Here is a 14,220-nt window from a genome sequence, read left to right on the forward strand (position 1 = left end):
AATCATTACAAGTATTCAAAATCTGTAATAAAATCTCCTAAAAACTGACAACCCCTTTTTTTGAGGGGAGGGGGGTTGATTTTGTTTGGAGACTATGGATTGTCTTTTTGTGTTGACTTTGCAGAGATAGAGAGGGAGAGATGAACAGAGAGAATAGAGACAGCAACAGAGAGAAGAGCAAAGGGGATGGGATAGTCTGATACGGTCATCTGAAGGGGGTGGGGCTTATATCATTTGTATGATACTCTAATTATCTTTGTTAATTTACATTCTCTCAGATATTTTAACAGCAGAACAGAACGGGTAAGGCAATTGCATTTTTAATACAACTTTATTTTATAGCAGGCATTTATAAAATTAAATTCTTTATAAACATGCATGTATCACAGAAAAATATGAGACCATCGATATCACAATATGATTCCCTTTACACATATATTTAAGTTACTCATGATGAATATGGATCAAGAGTTTTTAGAAATATTATGAGCAGTGATTCCAATATAAGAGTAGACCAAACCTTGAAATATCGATGTACGAAGAAACTAAGTTTGATAAAGTGAAATAGGAATATTGCTCCTTTTCTTATACTTTGAGAATTCTTAAGATATCTTGGCATTTGAAACTGTTCACATATATATTACAATTACAAAACCTTATGTACATCAGTTCATGTCGTGGGTTCCTTAAAAGAGTTTTAATGGAAATACATCAACCCATTAATGTATCATCAGATTGAAATAAAGAGAAAGTTTCAAGGTTTCAGAGGAGCAATTACAGATGAATACTTACGAAAACAAAAATAGTTCAATTAAATTTAAAAACGTAGTACATTCTATGTCCAGACTTGTGTATTGTACAGCCATTATCTGCAAAAATATTTTGACTGTACATTGCAGTTAAGTAACTTAATTTCTATTTACCCTGGTAGTCAAAAGCCATGGTTTTCTTCCAAAAATTTTCAAAGGGAACCCAATATCTCATTATTACATTTAAAATGTATTTGTTTAAAAGATTTAGTTTAAAATGAAGAGAAACTTAAAGGGCCACTCTAACCCAACTAACATAGCTTTTCAAAACATGAATTCAACTCTACTTATTAATATTCCAGCCTCTGATTTTTCAGAAAATCTCAACATTAACCAAAAAATTATAATAGCCATCCATTTTTCACAGTTCTCACGCTTGCTAAGCTACGCCCCTCGAAAAAAGGTAATACGGTCACGTGGCTCGATGACGCATTTGACTAATTTGATAATTTCATAATTAGGAATGACGAAATTGCCAGAAACGTACTGGGATTATCATGTGCATATTATTTTTTGGATAAATGTCTTTTTTTTCTTCAAATATCATAGTTTGCCTTTTTAAAAGACATTTTAATGCCTACATCGCCCTCCTTTTCACTGGAGAGGCGTCTGCAGTGACGTCAAATGCGTCATCACGAAACTGGGCTTTTTTTTCCTGCGTGTTCTGAGTCGTCATTTTTAAAGCTAGATTCCAGAATTATTGATGATTTCCAAGAAAACTCATTGTCATGTTCGGAATCTCCGCCAAAAATTATTCTACATGTCTTTTTTTCATTTTTATCCCGTTTTGGTTAGAGTGGCCCTTTAAGAAGATGACCACCAATTTTACAGGAGGTGAAATGCCAATGTTAATATTAAGGACTTGTCCCCTCTACATCACATATCAAGAATAGTACATACATTTGGATACATTATCTGCCATTTGCAGGAATCTGCTTTGAAAGCGATATAAAAGGCAAAACAAATATTAAAAATAACATATTTAGCATCCTCCCTTTTTGAAAAAAGGGAAGGATGCCTTCTTTTTCTTCTTTCAAAATGGCCACTCGCCATAATAAAAAAATAATTAAAAAAAAAGGAAGCAGGCAGGGACGCTAAAAACAAAGTATTTAAATTTCGCCTAATGGCATTTAAAAACTTGAAATGATAACACTAACACGTCCTCAAGTACATGTTTATCACATGGAGTAGAAGGAGATGTGAGTACGAGGTAAAAAGAGTTTTTCCTCTTACCAGTAAATGCTGTCAACTATGTGTAATCTTTTCAAAGGAAATCATGTCCAAAGCTCAAAACTTCTATAAATGAACTGTGAACCTATACTCTGATACAACTATTATTTTAGTACTTCCAGGCTAACAAAACACTGTGGTTTTCCAAAAAGAAAGGAAAAAAGTTTGTATCTACCAAAGTTGCAACACGGAATGAGTGATTGCATAGAAAGCACAAGCATCAAGCACAAGCCTTTCATTTATGTTGGATTTAAGGTCTACATTTTCAATGAATCAACAGTTACGATTGATTTCAATACAATCATCAACATTCTATCATTGTTGACCTTGAGAGGTTGAAGCCTTGCTAGTCAAAGCCTTGACTACAACACTGCATTCTATCAAAGAAAATTCTGCAATTCTAGTATTCTACAACAGTGATGTACTTCAATTGATATGATCGTGCTAATCTTCAGAAACGGAAGTCATTAAGAATTTATTGGATCAATTAAATATCTATCATCAAAAGGTATCGATCCTAACTCGAAAGCAACAAGAATAAAACACTGAAAATGGTTGGTTGGTTTGAAGCCAGAGGGGCGTCAACTCTGTATATGACTGAATGCCCTATTGACATCAAACAGATGAAATAAACACAAAAACTAGAACTTAATTTGATAAAGAATGAAACTTGTATAAATGAATCAATTTTAACACCAAAAGCTACAGTTAACTCTGCATAAATCAAACTGTAAAAGTCTAATTTCCCCAAGTCAAATCACTTACTATACAAAACGTGTTAATTTACATTCCTTAAATGAAATTTTGCACAAGTCTGATTGAGTCCATTATTTTGTTGGCTACCCAATAGAATTGACCTATTACACATAGTCACCTGTACCTCATCATCAAATTTAGCTGAAACATGTTTATATAAAAATAGACAAATCTATTCATAACTCTTGGAGATCAAACGGTTAACAGTTCTGTTCCGTCTACATATCATTTCAAATAATTGGGAATTTATATAATAATACTAGTAGTCAATCTAATAGTACTCAATTCAATTTTTAGAAATCTTAAGTGTCTAACATCTATTTCCATTTTAACTCTGCCCCTGTACACCCATAAGGTAGAATGCTATTTCAACAATGAAATAATCTATTCTATACTAAATTATGAGAACTACATGTGATAAATGACATTGGATAAATGACAACTAGCCAAGACGAAGACAAGGAAAGCATCCACATCCAGAAAAAACATTTCTAAGAGAAGTTAGAGGCTAAGTTCTGTCACTGCTTCGCAATGGGTGCAGACATGTTTTCAATCATTACCACTGGCATAAGATTTAATCATCGGTACAGACACGTTTTCAATCATTACCACTGGCATAAGATTTAATCATCGATACAGACACGTTTTCAATCATTACCACTGGCAGAAGATTGAATTTAGACATGTTTTCAATCATTACCACTGGCAGAAGATTGAATTTAGACATGTTTTCAATCATTACCACTGGCAGAAGATTGAAATTAGACATGTTTTCAATCATTACCACTGGCAGAAGATTGAATTTAGACATGTTTTCAATCATTACCACTGGCAGAAGATTGAATTTAGACATGTTTTCAATCATTACCACTGGCATAAGATTGTATTCAGACATGTTTTCAATCATTACCACTGGCAGAAGATTGAATTCAGACATGTTTTCAATCATTACCACAGGCATAAGATTGAATTCATATACCACGGATCAAGGCTCTAGCTCGTTTTAAAATTCAATATTCCTGAATAAATTGTTTTCAGATCAATATTTATGCCTATAGCCATTTTATGTTATGACTGCAAAATCTGTTGAGATCAAGTACACCCCAATGCTTTCTGCACTTCAGCCAAATTAGGTTGGAATTATGTTACCGATTACAAGTACATGTATCTCTTTATGTTACAGAGGTGTTGTGGTGTAGTGAATCAATCACTTAACTATCTATCCAAGGGTTGAGGGTTCAAATCCCAGCCCGGCACTAACATCTTTTGGTAAGGCATTAATCCACATTTGAAGCTCTCCACCCAGGTGTACGATCATTAATTATTTATACATATCACATAGATAGATAGAGCACGGCACATAATTTTGAACATATTGAAGGGGGAAAAGGAGTAACTTACCACTTTTGTCTATGAGATCCAGGAGGATAATGTACTAAGTCTATGGAACTGATAGTATTCAGAAGCCATTAGGTTAACATTAGATATTGAAAGCATACAAACAAACATATACATATACATCTATTAGATCATGTACAGATATGTGACAAGTATTAGCTATGAGCAGGCTAAGGTGTTTTAGCTTTCTTCAATTTGTTGGCTAGGTTGTTCCTTCTCTTTATCCTGTTTCTCTGCCCTGTTTTCAGACTTATCTTCAGAGACTTGGTCCAATGGATTCCTGTCAAATAAGGAAGATAAATAGATATCAAATTCAAAGTTTGGTTCTGAAATTACACAAAATAAATCATCAGTGAATCAAATGAAACTTGAATGCTGAATGTTCATGAGGGCAACTCAATGATTTTCACTTCATTATTTTTGGGAGTACCATAGATGAATAACAGGGGATTAATGAGCACAAAAGGGTACCGAAAAAGAACTAGTGCTATGCCTGAATTACATGTTTATATATCAGTTGTGCTGTTTAGTGGTTGTGATTTTTTTTTAATTTTATTTTTTAGATTAATTTCTTTATATTTTGCTGGTCCAAATAACCTAATTCTTGCACACAAAAAAATTCTGAATACATCATAGCCCTTTCTTTCAAAATGACATTAAACAAAAAAAAGTAGACAATGGTGATAAATATTGACTAGAAAGTCACAAATGAGCCACAAAATGGATTTCTTCAAGTTCGTCATTTTCTGGTAGCACTGTTTTGAAATGACACGTACTTGTATGACATGTGCTCTAGCGACAGTTGAATTGTGATCCAGCGGTCATTTTCCTAACTCAGGACTGAAGCTATACTTGACCCTCACTTCGACCATAAACCTAACTTAAATGCAAACTGTATCTGCAACCCTAACCCTCCATCTATGACGAGATAAAGCCCTAGATAAAACAAGTAAAACACAACCTCATACAATTTGGCTCGGAATACCTATATTTATTATTTTTACAGAACAAAAAACTGTAAGCCAATTCAGAGATAGCACTTGTACAAATAACCCCCAAATATCCACAGATCTTTTACACGTGGAGACAACCCACTTTGTAGATTTCAGAACAGCCAACTGCTGCCAAAGTGATGGAAGTGCCTCATGAATTCCTTTTGTTTGCCCTCTTGAAAAGAATACTTCCGCCCATCTGTTTATCATAGAATGTACTGCCGGTTCATGAATTAATAATGATTGTAAACATTGATGAACACGTATCCAGCAGTCCTCTAGGGTTTTACAGTTTTGTACAAATCCTTAATCTACCCATGCGCATATGGAGGGTTCAGTGACACAAAGACGTAATTCAATATTTTGCCAAAAAGGGTATTTGATATCAAAATGTTCAAACAAATGTGGGCTTTCCAGGAAACACAAAGACTTAACTCTACCCAACACCCCATTAAAGTCAATGGCTAGTGAAACAAAGATTTAACTCCTTAAGGCCCAAGTGCTCAGTGACACATAATCCACTTTTTCTCAAAATGGCCAAAATGGAGTATACGTCTTTGTGTCACTAACCCCTCCATATATAGTACCTCCAAAGTGCCTTTGTTATCTTACCATTCTATGAGGTCTTCAACTTGTGGTTTGGCCATAGCTGCTTCGGTCATCTCCACACGTCCATTGTTCTCTTCCTCCTGTCCCGTCTCTCTGTCCCCTCCGCTACGATGACTACCGGTACTCTTCTCACTACCACGACGCCTCCGAGTACTTGACAGCTCCTGGGATAAGCTCTTCCTGAAAATGGAGAGATACAAGACAATAAGCCAGTTAATAGATACAACTGGCTCATACCATCTATATCCCATATAATTTTGCTTTCCATCGATTTGAGACTGACTTTTCAACTTGTATTAAAAAAAGTTTAAAAAAAATTTAATCATTGATAAATATTTAGAATAACCAATTAACAAATTAATTGCAACAATGCAGAACCCACAGGCAGATCAGTACTAGACAGATGGGTAATGATTGCGTGTTAAGTGTTAAAAGGCAATCCAACCCTTGTAATAAGTTGATTTGTATGAAAGTAGAAAATAACAAACAGAATGGCAAAAGTTTTAAATGAATCAGATCAATATTGAGGAAGTTATGAAAGTTTGTAAAATGAGAGATACTAAGCCTATGTGAAATCTCAAATTGGTAGTTTGATCAGTGGATTGTGACGTAGGATGAGGACAACTCTCCCATTTGCCGTGTACAAAATCATTCATTTATGTTTTTTCTTGTAAGTTCCTTCTCCCTTGGGGCTTTACTCAAAATATATCATAGGTCCTCTAAAAAGAATAGACCCTCCTGAGCGATGAATTTTTTAGTCACTTTATATGTTGGAACAGTTGGGAAAGTCGTCCGGCACTGCATCACATTTCCATTACCGCTTCAGCCAATTTGAAATGCCCATACGTATAGTGATTATTACTTTCTTATATTTAGTTGGATTTCATTGAAACTTTCATCAGTTTGCTTCTCTGATTTTTCTGCTTACTTTTAGAGTAGTTCTCTCTTTGGGTTGGATTTCCCTTTAACACAATGATCCAAAATAACCATCTTCATTTTGTTACTCGTATAGTCCCTTTACATCTAGAGTGACATTACTCACTTGTCTTCAGGAGAAGTTAATGGAGACTTGGATCTAGGTCTAGATCTAGCTGGAGACTTGGATGTGGACTTGGACTGTCTTTTCTCTGGTGTTCTGGATCTATGCGACTTGGACCTGGACCTGGACTTCCTAGGAGTCCGAGTCCTAGACCTAGACTTCCTAGGGGTCCGAGTTCTAGACCTAGACTTCCTAGGAGTCCTAGTCCTAGACCTCCTAGGGGACCTGGACTTGTCTCTAGACCTGTGTGGGGAGCGTGATCTCGTCCTGGACATATGACTATCCCTTCTCCTTCGGCTGGAACGCGACCTCGATCGGGTTCTCTTCCGTAACGGTGACCTCGATCTAGTTCTCTTTCGTAACGGTGACCTTGATCTGGATCTCTTTCGTAACGGTGACCTTGAACGCGATCTTCTCTTGTCCCTAGATCTAAAGTGATAAAGAATTCAAAGAAATAGAGACCATATTGATAAAAAGTAGACACTGATTCTAAAAGGTTTCAAAGAAGTGCAGGTGCAGAGCTTTTCCTATGGATAAAAGAGAGAAGGGTACATTATCAATGTTTAACAACCTGATAGTCTTTGTGTGTATTTTCTAAAATCATAATACCAAGATTTTCAAACTAAAATTGTGCAAAATTTGTAATTGCAATGAGTGTCGTATTGTTTGACTTAAAGGAAACCGAACCCCAAGTAATAACTTTACTCATACTGAGAGATTTATTATATTATTGCCCATAAATCTACAAGATTCCCCACCAAAGTTTATGAGAGAGGAATAAAGCAAAAATAAAGTACAGTTTCTCAGCAAGACATTTTCTTCATAATGTGACGTACTATGCGAAGTCGTTTATCAAGTAATGTATTCAAATTTATGGATGCTTCTTTCCCAGACGTGTGCGGTAATGAAGCATTTCATTCACCTGCTATTATCCTTTGTACTATAATTGCCAGAACGCAAATTGCATAAATAAGTTAGTGCTCTTCTGGGGTGAAGGTTTCTCATAAATGAAATAGATTTGTTAACTTCTATAGTGTAGTATTTATAAATGAATTTTGTTACAATTGTGCCCCTACTATTTATTTTTCACCTAATATAATTTCTATCATCTCATTTATTATTTTTTTAAATTGAAAAGTAAAGGTTTCGTTATTGATTTAAAAATTCTTTCCAACTAATGCTTGGTGCATGATACATGTACAACTTCAACAGGTACGTCACATTTTCAAGAAAATGGCTGCGCCCATATCATGCAGAAAGGCATCACATCATGCCAGGAATATCTTCATTTATATATATCTTGTATATTTTCGTAAGGAATATTGGACATCAAAGGGCAGGAATACATCTCATTTTTCAGAATACATACCCTTATTTTTGGGGTTTAGGTTTCCTTTAAACAGATGAAAAAGCTCTTTGTAGACAGAACTTTCATTGCCAGACCCCCTCCCCTTCAAATTGATATGAATACATTAGGACTTTTGTTAACATAAAACAATATTGTGTTGTTGATGCTCACTTTCATTTTTCGGCGCATCACTTACGTTTGCTGGAAAGACACTTACAGATACCGCCCGTCTTGTTTTTAAAGTCTTAAATCTCTTGAAAAAAACATCACAAGCATGATTTCAACATCTGAATGTTGACATTTGAGGTGAAGAAATATACAAGTAAAAACTAAGGTCATACGACATATATACACTCAGGTCAATAAATACCATGCACTGTATTTACCTACTCTGATCCTGCGGCTAGACAATATTAAATCAGCAGCCAGCACGAGTGGCTAGGTACAAATGTCAGAGGTTAAAGGTGACTTGAAGGTCGGTGCACTTTGGGTCATAATATAGCAGGGAAGCCCTAGCAGTGATTGGTCAAGTTTGATTGGTGGGAGATGTCGGGTCGCAGCAATGAGGCAAACTTGTGTAGGATCGAGGTAGGCTTGGTAAGACGATAGAGGTTGGGTTTGCGTGTAATTGGTTGGGATTGAGAGTGAGTGCGCCCTCTGTAGGCAGGCAGCTTGATTGTGTTGGAGGATGATGTCGCCGCTGCCAAGCCTTGCACCAGTTATTTCTCACCTGTCTACATGTTCATGTAGTGCATGCTCTTTGAAGCTGCAAGTCACTGATTGTGCAAATTTTTGAGTAAAATTGAGCACATTTTTTTCAAGTTAAAAATTAAGATTTACTCATATGGTTTGATGCCCAAGGACTTAATTTTCAATGAATATCTTGGTAAGCTATTTGCACTCCCAAAATAAATTGCAAAAATAAGTTTACTGCAAAAATGTTTTTTCAAATCCTGTACACATAACAGTTAACACACATATAAAGAGAAAAATAGCGGATAATCACAGCTTTAAAAAGAATTTAATTTTTTTTTTTTTAATTCTGTAACCGCGAATTAAGCTGGATGATATTTAATGAATTTGACATTTACTGTGTAATGGTTGTTCTATTCCAACACCCTGGGCAAGATACATCATAACAAGTAAGGGCTGTAAGGATAAATTATAATATGAATGCAGAATTCAAAACTGAATAAAATTTGAAATTAAAAAGCCTAAAATATAACACTGGGATGTTAGCTTTAATCATGTTTTGTTTACTGCATCTTAAATGTCAGGCTCAAAATATGTTTTACCATATGATGATATGCATCCATAGATTTAGTAAACATACCACTAGATGGGACCAATGCTGTAAAGTAAACGTCTGTGATGTTTCACCTAATGGCTCCTTTATTCATTAAAAAAAATCAGCGTCAAATTGTACCAAAATGCAAATTAATAGCAAATTTGAAGGAAAAGGACTAAAATTCTAAGTCCAAATGTCTTTAATATTATTCAAGCATGCCTAATTAGGAAAGTTTCATATGTTCAATATGTAATTGGGACTGGAGCTGCTAATACTAAACCCAAATACAGTCATCTCAACTGATTCCAAATGAGTAATGATGACAAATTTAAAGAAAAAGATCACTAGCACAGCATTGTGACAAAGGGCTGATAAATCTGTAATTCCTCAATTGCTTTATGTTTATCTGTCCCCTACAGTGATATGCCTTAATTGCAGCTGAGTTCTTAAGGCATTTTCATGATATATCCGATCTTTTTTGGGGGTGTTTCCCAGAGTATCATAAAAAGAAAGGCTTGCAGAGTAGACTGCTTCATGCCCCCAATTCTCTTTGTGAAAGAGTTAAAGTGGGGGGGGGGGGCACAAAGCTTATTTAAAAAGCATGACAGGGGTACATACCTGCTTCTGCGTCTGCCCATACTTCTGCTGGAGTCATAGCTTTTACGTGGCGGAGGCACGCCAGGGTAGGGGCGAGCGTGTTCAACACGAACCCTGCGGCCACACATCAGTCTGAAACAGCAAAACAAAATTATCAAGCCATCATGTATCTGTCCTGCATATTAAACGTACCATCAATAAGATGATCAATACTGCTTTTTAAGTGTGATCATGAGCACTAAAAAAAAAAGCTTGAGTAAAAATTAAACATCCCCCCCCCCCCTTTGAGTAAGAAAAATTGGGAAATAATAGGGAAAAATAGGGAAGAATGGAGAAAATTGGGATAAAATCAGGTTTACAAAATTTAAATAAAAAAAAAAAAATTGGGAAGAAAAATTTAAAAAATTGGGGGAAAAGAAAAAATCAGGAACAAATCGGGAAACTGATTTATATCAGGTTTTCATCAGGCCTGTTTTTATATGGGTAAATTTTTTACTCAAGAAAATTCTAGTCTGGCAATTACATTGTCTCAAAACAGTTGAGAAAGGTTGATGACGTAGTACTTTTATTTGATGTACATAAATGTGTGAATAAGTGATGCTTTGAAGTTTGGAACAATCCAAACACATTCTTCTCTCTAAGATTCTAAACTGAAATAAAAAGAATTAGATAGCTCACAAACAATTTCACATCTATACCAGAACTCAATCTTTATGATCCACTTTCCTTCTCTGAAATATAATAACTTTTTTTTTTTTGACAATCCATTTTACAATCCATTTTAGAAGTAACATATTGCTTTGTTTAACAATCCCACAGCAACAGAAAAAATGAAGTGTTTGCAAATTATTTGGGCACTGCTTTTTGTTGGTAAACTTGTACTATGAACGGTTCTGTGAAACGATGCCTAGATCAATAAAAATAGTAAAAGCTATATCATTCTAAGCTGACTTCAGAAAAAAAAGGTAAGTTAAGAATATTGGGACATACCTTCCATCCAGTGATCGGACTGCTTTGTCTGCATCTTCACGATACATGTAAACCACAAAGGCAAAACCGGGAGGATTCCTGTATTAAGAAACAATACCAATGACAAATTTTGATTAATAAATGGCAATTAAATGGATAATCAAATTTGGCACATGGAACGATAATGAAAATTTATGAAAACGTCTTTCACTGAATTGTAGCACTAACATAATTCTGGGATTTAATTTTTTTTGGTTTTTTTTTTTGTAGTAATGAGAATCTCATTCTAGATCTACATGTACTTGTCTTAATAAATGTGCCATATGCCAAAGCACTCATCAGCAAAAAAAAAACCCAAAAAAATGAAGAATACACATTCAATCAAATTCATGAAGGTTCTACTGTTCTAGTAGTAGTAAGCCTATTGAGGAAATATTAGACAATTCTGAGACTCTGAAAGAACCCCTGGAGATGGTGGAACCTGGGATAATAAGTGTCTTCAAAGTTCATCCAAGATTTTTTGAAATGCTATGCATGCAATATGATACAATTCAACCTGGGCAAAGACATGGGGAAATCAAGTTTTTGGGGATAAATAGTGAAATTAATGGGAAACAAATATATAAAGCAATTGTTGAATAGTGAGGCAATGACATCACAAACTGATAACCAAATTGGCAATTTGTTTAGTGATTTCCATTTTTCAATACTTTTCCAAGCTTAATCGTTAATGTGTTGCACCGTCTGCTTGAAAAGTTCCAAAGAGGTGCAATTGACGACAGCAGATGGTATTACTATTAGTGCCACTTCCACAGTCGGATAGTACCGATATGTTAAAAAAACATCAACAACAATTAAAAACTAGACATGTTTACATAGTCTAGGGCGCGGTAGACCGAAGTAAATGGAACCGACAAATAATAGCCTAGATTAGCTAGGCCTAATTTACAAATTAAATAAATCGGATATGCATCAGGTAAAATGCAATATTTTGGGCAAAGAATATGGACATAAATGGCCATAATTTTGCAAAATGTTTGAATATGAACGCCTATAAAGGTTAGCTTCTGTCTCTAAAGAGAGGAGCCGTAGCTCGTGCACAGTTTTTCCTTCATAATCATTTTGCCTTCGGCGTAGACTAGAAGGAATGAGATTTAGATGACGTCATGCGCAGCGAGAGTTAAAATACGGCTTGCAAGATTTTCAACATGGTTGTCGATTTTGACCCATAATTTCCTGAAAATGGACCATTAAACAGATTTATTCAGTCAAGTTGGTAAGTGGAACCGATGTATTATAGCCTAGGCCTAATTTACAATATAAAACATATTGGATATGCATCCGGTAAAATATAAAAATTAGGCATTAGTTTGGCCAAGTTTGGTGTAAAGAAACGTTACACCAAACATGAACACTAAAGCGTATGGGCCTGTTCTGTCTATAAAGAGAGGAGCCGACATAGACCGAATTTTTCTGTCTCACGAAAGAGACAGAAAAATTCGGTCTAGAGCCGACCCTACCCAAATCGGAGGCTAACGAACGAAAGACATGAAAGAGACAGAAAAATTCGGTCTAAGCGCGCGGTAGACCGAATTTTCCGTCTCTTTCGTTCGTTAGCCTCTTATTGGGGTAGGGTCGGCTCTCTCTTTAGAGACGGAAACCGTCTAGATCTATACACATTCCCTTGATAACGCCACGGCCATTTCAGGTCGTAGCGTTTTGCCCCCAAAATCCCCCAAAATGTCATTTTACCTCGTGCATGTTATATTGTAAATTAGGCCTAGACCTCTAGATCTAGGCTATAATAAATCAGTTCCACTTACCAACTTGACTGAAATAATCAGTTTAATACTAGTCCCTTTTTAGGAATTTATGGGTCAAAATCGAAATCCATGTTGAAAAAGATTTTCAAAATGGATTTCAATTTTGACCCATAATTTCCTAAAAAGGGACTATTAAACTGATTATTTCAGTCAAGTTGGTAAGTGGAACTGATTTATTATAGCCTAGAGTCTAGGCCTAATTTACATGTGGATATGCACGAGGTAAAATGACATTTTGGGGGATTTTGGGGCAAAACGCTACGACCTGAAATGGCCGTGGCGTTATCAAGGGAATGTGTATAGACGGTTTCCGTCTCTAAAGAGAGAGCCGGCCGACCCTACCCCAATAAGACTAAGAGGCTAACGAACGAAAGAGACGGAAAATTCGGTCTAAGCGCGCGGTAGCTAGCTCTAGACCTAGCTAGTCTGGTATCTAATTCTAATGTCATCATGCTCATGAGATTGTGGTAATGCTTGTATAGTCTCTGTCTCTCATCTAATCGCATATGTACCTCATAATCATATGCTTTCAGTTTCATGCCCAGGCATAATGGTGGTAATGCTTCCACATCCTACACGCACACCACACGTCGTCTACACATCTATTTGATCGAGTTGATTCATTCACACATGCACAAATTAACCAAACATGTCGCTCACGCAGTCACAGAATCATGACATTCCATTATTCGGGCTTTTCTTGAGAACATACCTTGCTACCCAGACATCAGTTATAGGGCCATAGCGATCAAATTCTCTCTCCAAATCATTTTTGCCAACTCTTGTTCCAATATCTCCAACAAACAGTCGATAACCACCAAAAGCTCTATCTGGTGGAGGAGCCATATTTGCTTCTCGAGCGAGAGCTAGAGATGCGCGCACTGAACAACTCGGCCGCTGAAAAGCTACCGATAGTCGACTCGCTCTACATGATGAGATACACTAGTAGTTTGTCACTTTGATGCGTCTCTAGCTCTTCATTCATCCAACCCCCCCCCCCCCCCCCCACTCAGTGTTATTTAGGGTACGCATATGCTTGTTCCCTCTTTTTGAAAGCACCCCCTATCTGAGGACTGCCAACATTTCCGAACCCCCCTTTCGCGGGCTTTTCCTGCCTTGGAGACCCCCTAAATCTGGAAAAATGCTCAATGTACCCCCTAAATTCGGAATATTTTCTCAGGAGTCCAAAGAGATGAGAGAATTGAAAAAATTCACCCCCTTTTTAAAGAAATCTCCGGTTGAAAAGTCAAATACACCCCTTTTTTCACAATTCTCGGGCCGGACTTTGTCTCACAAAAAGTACGTACCCTTTACCGGACATTTTGGTAACACGCATGCGGTCATTCCGACCCCGTGGGGGGG

General features: G+C 36.3%; 1 protein-coding gene across 1 annotated transcript; it reads right to left on the bottom strand.

Moving 5' to 3' along the window:
• Positions 1–1,883: 1,883 nt before the first annotated feature.
• LOC579411 (serine/arginine-rich splicing factor 7) lies at positions 1,884–13,745 on the bottom strand. Its single transcript, XM_030979104.1, has 6 exons — positions 13,571–13,745; positions 11,057–11,134; positions 10,088–10,198; positions 6,837–7,262; positions 5,798–5,974; positions 1,884–4,473 (listed from the first exon to the last, which is right to left on the bottom strand). The coding sequence occupies exons 1-6, from the start codon at positions 13,702–13,704 to the stop codon at positions 4,374–4,376; spliced, it is 1,026 nt and encodes a 341-aa protein (XP_030834964.1). The 5' UTR covers positions 13,705–13,745; the 3' UTR covers positions 1,884–4,373.
• Positions 13,746–14,220: the final 475 nt, after the last annotated feature.

Source organism: Strongylocentrotus purpuratus, unplaced genomic scaffold (assembly GCF_000002235.5).
Source record: "Strongylocentrotus purpuratus isolate Spur 01 unplaced genomic scaffold, Spur_5.0 spur5_scaffold_10, whole genome shotgun sequence".
Lineage (NCBI taxonomy): Eukaryota > Metazoa > Echinodermata > Echinoidea > Camarodonta > Strongylocentrotidae > Strongylocentrotus > Strongylocentrotus purpuratus.